The 6,124-nt window shown below is 30.0% G+C and overlaps 1 protein-coding gene across 1 annotated transcript; it reads right to left on the reverse strand.

The window, feature by feature from the left end:
• Positions 1 to 1,882: 1,882 nt before the first annotated feature.
• LOC105793076 (uncharacterized) lies at positions 1,883 to 2,530 on the reverse strand. The gene has a single exon (XM_012622013.1). It carries the CDS (start codon positions 2,528 to 2,530, stop codon positions 1,883 to 1,885), a length of 648 nt encoding a protein of 215 aa, XP_012477467.1.
• Between the last annotated feature and the right edge of the window lie 3,594 nt (positions 2,531 to 6,124).

The raw sequence follows: 6,124 nt of genomic DNA on the forward strand, positions 1-6,124 counted from the left end.
ATTAATAACCAATAAGCGAAATAATACCTAGAAAATAATTCACCTAGACTTCATTTGTCATTATCAATCTAATTTATTTACTTAGTAAATTGATTTCATCTGTCACTATCAATCTAATTTCTTTACTTAGTAACTTGATCTGTAGAAGTCCTTAAAATTATGCTAATATCTCTTTCGAGAGAAAGATTAATTGACTCTAGGTTGATTAATTGAAATTTCTTTCTAATTAAAACCTCTATTATTGCATTAACTCGTGCTATGGACTCCCCAATTAAATTTGACTCTAATCTAGTAGATTTATGGTAGATTTGACTCTAAGGGCAAGACTTCAGGATTTATGGTAGATTTGACTCTAAGAGCAAGACTTCAGGAATAGTTCATGCTTGCAAATGAAAACATCCAAGATACAATATAACCGACCGTGTTGGTCACACAATTGTGTGGTCAAACCATGTGGATTCTGTAACTTGCTTTGATTTTCCGTTTTTAGCTCCATTTGCTTCCAAATGCTTTCCTAAGTATAAAAACATGAATTTAAAGGATTAGGAGTATAAAATTCACCATTAACATGAAATAATCACCCAAAACCGCATTAAGAATGAGATTAAAACATGTTACTTTTAGCACTTATCACTCTTATACTCACATTTGTATTTTTTATTTCATGTTGCTTCAAGCTTCTTCTTTTTATTATTTAATTTTAATCAATATTTTTAACATATTAACTCTTTTGGTTAGATGGTTAGATAATTATAATTACATCATTGAGCCTCAAGTTTCATTATTTTATAAGCATATTAATGTATTTTTATTTCATGTTGTTTCAAGCTTTTTTTTAAATTAATGAATATATTGTTTTCAAGTTTTTTAATCAATCTTTTAATTAATAACTCTTTTATTTATAAAATCAAACAATTATTGCAAATATAATTTGTTTTAGTAAATATAAATTTCAATTAATTATTTCAAGTATCATTATGTTATAAAATATTAGACATATTTGTGTTGCATGACTATAAAGATATCAAGAGTGACGTAAATTTTATGTTGTTACATGACTATAAATATATGTGTAATATTTATTTTTCAATCCATATAGTATTATATATTTTTATGTGTATTTAAAATATTTCACATATAAACATAATAATTAAAAACGTAAATTTAAAATGGTTAAAATATATAATTTATAAATTCATATCAAAATCTATCTTCTACATTTTTTATTTAAAATTTAATAATTTTAAAAGAATAAATTTATTATGAGATAATCATTTAATATATTTTTGGACTATTTATTTATCCATGTGTAGATTTTTTTGGATTATATTTTAATTATTTTCTTGTGAGTTTGTTTGTATTATTTAAATGATCCGTTAGAAATATTTAGTGGGGTTTCACAAATTATATTTTTTAGTTTTGATTTCTCAAATTGTTGTATTTTATTCGACATATTTCTAAATTTATTTGTATAAATATTAAATTATAATAATTATTTAATATAATTATAAGATAAATTATTTTATAATTAATGATCGGGGATGTAAAATCTAACTATTATAAATTTAAGAATAAAAAAGATTAAAATATTTTTCTTCTAAACTTGGATATATCTTCCATTAAATAGTCCAAGCTATCTTTGATTCGAATTTGTATGTTTTTAACAAGATATCAAATTAAATTAGAAAGTTCATTGTGAATGATGGAGGTTTCCAACCCAGAGAATGAAGCTAAACAACTCTTTCATTAAGTTAATCATGCATAAGAATGCTATCTAAGAACGTTGCATAAACTATATCATTTACAGCTCCGACAAATTACTAAATCTTAACAAAAGTTATGATAGGAAATAAATGAAAGAATGAAAAGTTGATATCTAAGCCTAATTCGTTGGCATCTCGAACCGGCAAATAGGACAATAATGGCTCTGCTTCAGCCACTTCTCGATGCAATCGACATGAAAAGTATGAGAACAAGGCATCTGAGAAGCATAAAACCCAACCTCCAGCTCCTCCAAACATATTATGCAATCTTCTTCATCTCCAGCTTCTACTTTGACCATCTTTACCATCTCCTTAACCAATGACTCTTTAGCCGGAACCATACCATAGTTACTGCTTTCAAACTCCAATGCCGATTCAGCCAAAGCTCTTCCCATCAAAACCCCGTCACTGTGAACAGAATCGTGTTCCACAATGGAAGCATGTATCAGTGATCGTAAGGGCAAGACTTCAGGAATAGTTCCTATGCTACGCATCCCACGTACAAAATTTTCATGAACGAAGTTATGATAAGCAAGGGAGGCCGTGTTGATTCGGAGCCTTCTAAACGTGTGAAACAGGTACTGGTTTTCCATAATGTCGAGCTCGAAACGAAAGGTTTCTCGTAAGGACGCACGGTTGGTGATGGTGGAGATGTCTGCTAAGCAATCATGGTGGACGGATAGGAGAACGAAGTCAATGGTTAATTCAATATTGATGAAAGCAACATCATGAGTTGTCTCCAAAAGTTTGCTGGTGAATGATATCATACTCGCATGGAGTTGAAGCCATTGAGAAAAACTTGAGAAACAAGAAAGCTTTAAGAAATCAGATTGTTTTGAACTTTCTAACTCTGGTAAGACTATTTTATAAGAGGACAAAGGCGGTTTAGAAGTATTGGATTAGGAAAAGGAGATCTCATTTGTAAATATAACATGTATTAATAACTCCTAATAAAGAATAACAACGTAATCCCCTAAATGCCCTCGCTGGAAAATTCCGAATTATGATTCCATGATATTAACGTAACCAAAGAAGGTTGAATTATAAAAGTGGAGAGATATTAACTTCAATAGTTTACTTCTGACTTGGTGTCCTTAGAGAGGTAATTTTAAGTTGTTTGAAAAGGATCTTTCTAAACAATGTAAGATTTGGTATTTTTGCTTATTTTGTGATGGTTGAAGAAGTTTGTACGTATCAATGATGCTTATTTTGTCAAGGAACTAACTAGACATCATCACTCTGATCGAGATGATGATAGGTCTCGAGTAGAAGCAGCTGGTGGCTATGTTGCTGATTGGGGTGGTGTATCACGTGGGCGATCTCCCGTTCTATTGGTGATGTATCATACAAAAGGTGATGTTCTAAATTGGAAGAGTCAGTCTCTGCATTGTGTCCATCTAGCTTCCCTCCATTTATCTTCTTCTTTGGCTATAGCCTCCTGAAAATTTTGAGACTACAATTCTTATGGCTTGGTTCAGGGTAAAATGTTCAAAGTAAAACTGAACTTGCTGGTCAAATCCACAGACGTCGTAGTAACCTTTTTGAAGGGAGGGAGTTATTTTATTCAGTGGACGGCTCCATGTTCATAAAAAAGTGTTTTATGATGCATATATTGGTTTCTTTGATGATTCTCATTTATATGTTAAAGCATGTGCATTGGGGTAGTCTAAAATTGAAAGTAGGTAGGTCCTTTAGGCTTGATTTCATGGTATTCTTTTCTTTTTCCCACTAGACATCTCCTTCCTGATGAAGCGTGTGTAGCAGCAGGTTCTGCTTTAATGTCATCTTATAGTTGTGATTGTATCCTGCACTGCTTCATGTTGGAGCAGATACCCTGGCAGTTTGTTGTACCATTTTAGATCATATAGAATGGTTTGGTTTATTTAAAAAATAATTATTACAAGAAATGGGAAATATTCTGATTTGAGATATGCGAAGATTCATGTTTTGCCATCCATCATTTAAAGATTGCACTAACCTTTTATCAGTTATCCATGTCTGTGCTTTCAGCTTTAGTTTTACATTCTGTTTGTTTTTCCATTAAAAAGTTCTCATCTTGCCTATTATAGTTGTGCTTGGGTCTTGCACCGCTCCATGTGAGGGCATGTAAAGAAAGGAGCCCTACCCAGTACCCACTTCCCTGGCAAATTGTGTACTCCTTTTTCTTCTTTTTTTTTTTTTTTTTTTGTGAAAGCAGTTCTGTTTTCAAGCACTACACCAAAACAGACTTTTAGCGGCGGTTTTAGCGGCGTTTAGATAAAAAACGCCGCTAAAAATCAAGCATTAGCGGCGCTTTTAATAAAATGCCACTAAAGATAGAGTATTAGCGGCGCTTTTTAAAAAACGCCACTAAAAATGAGCATTAGCGGCGTTTTCCATAAAGCGCCGCAAAAAACCTAAGTCCAACGACGTCGTTTTCTGAGTTTTTGGGGGCATTAGCGGCGTTTTTGAAGAAGCGCCGCTAATGCTAAGGGCTTTAGCGGCGTTTTTGAAGAAGCGCCGCTAATGCTCTATTTTTAGCGGCGTTTATGAGGAAGCGCCGCTAATGCTCAGATTTATCATATTAAATAATTTTTTGGGTTTTTTAAAAGTTTTTTGGGTACATTACTGAGTGTTTTTTCATTTACATATTAAATAATTTTTTATATAATCGTTAAAAGAGATTTATCACTATAGTTTAAGGTTTTTGGTTTAGGGTATATGTGGTTTAGAGTTTAAGGTATATAGGGGTTACTATTTTAAGGTTTTTGCAGATTTTTGTTGGTGTGGTTTGGATCCTAGTGTTTCTTGATATTTTGTTGTTGGTGGTTAGAGATTTTTGTTGCTTGATAGAAATGTGTTTAACTCTGGATATTTTCATCATTTCAGGCAAGAATGATTTATTTTTATTATGGTCTGATTATGGTTTTAGTCCCGATCTGTTATCATTTTATTTTAATTTAGTATAATTTGGTTTTTAATTTTATAATATTGACGTGAATTTAAAAAAATGGTAGATGTGTGAATTTATTATTCGTTAGGATTGATTGGAATTTTAGGTGTTCATGTGTAAAAGTTTCATAACTTGTTTGTTCTGTTGTTTCAGAAACTGAATATGACCCATGGTTTTGCTTGGCACTTTTACATTTTAAATTATCTGTAACACCTTACTATTTTCTTCTTCCTATGGATACCATTACAGCTTGCAGTTGAATGTTTCTTTTAGGTATTCCTGCCTCCAATTCGCCTTCTGTTTGTTGATTGAATTTTTTTAAGTTATTAGGTTTGGACATTGGTGCTAGGGAGAAGTAAGGAAATCCTAAAGTTGATGATGGATTCAAGGTTCCAAAAGAAAAAATCACCTGCATTGCGGCATCTGTTGATGTGGATGAGGAGTTTGAATCTTTCGGAGTTGAAGAAACTAGGAGTACTGTTACAACTAGGAGTTTGAATCTTTTGAAATATCTTTATGATTAAGGAACTATACTAAATGCGGTCACAAAACTTATGGAGGACAGTTATAAGGGTTGGGGTTTAAGGGTTAGGGGTTTACGGTTTATGTTTTACGATTTAGGGGATAGGGGTTAGGGGTTTATGGTTTATATTAATTAGTTTTTTTAAATTTATATATTAAACAATTTCTTATATAATTGTAAAATATATAATATTAATTTTAATATATTAAAATTGTGATTATAGTTTAAATTATTTAAGAACTTAATAGATAAATTTTATATATATTAACTGGTTTAGGATTTAAGGTTTACTTGAGATTTGTTAAATGATAAAAAGTATACAATCAATTAATGCTTTTATATTTAAAAATATTTAATCTAAACCATTTGATATATTTAAATATTAGATTTAACAAAAAATTTGATAAATAAATAAATAAAGTAATGATTGATATGAATAGGTAACTATCTATTTTGGATAGGACCAAATTATAACAAATAAAATGAAATACAAAACTAAAATCATTCCACATCAAACATCTAGCATAATAGTTATATTTTAGTTAAGAAGAAATATCTCTAATAAAATGGAGATTAAATCGGAAAATAATAATATAAAATCGTGATTAACATTTCAATCTTTAATAGAAATCGTAATTAACATTGGATAATTCTAACTTAATAATTAATTGCACCATTAAATCATTTGTTTTCTTATTAAAATATATGATATTTATTTTGAGAGTAATTGATTTTTTATAAAAATCCAATTTATAAAAATAATAATAATAAATATTTTAAAAAATCACTTAACTAAAAATTTTTAGTAGACAAAATAAATTTTTTTAATAAAATAAAACGGCGTCGTTTTGTTTAAAATGAAATATTTTTGTATAAAAAAGCCGCAAAGTTAATCAAAATCCCGCT

The sequence above is a fragment of the Gossypium raimondii genome, chromosome 8 (assembly GCF_025698545.1).
Source record: "Gossypium raimondii isolate GPD5lz chromosome 8, ASM2569854v1, whole genome shotgun sequence".
Lineage (NCBI taxonomy): Eukaryota > Viridiplantae > Streptophyta > Magnoliopsida > Malvales > Malvaceae > Gossypium > Gossypium raimondii.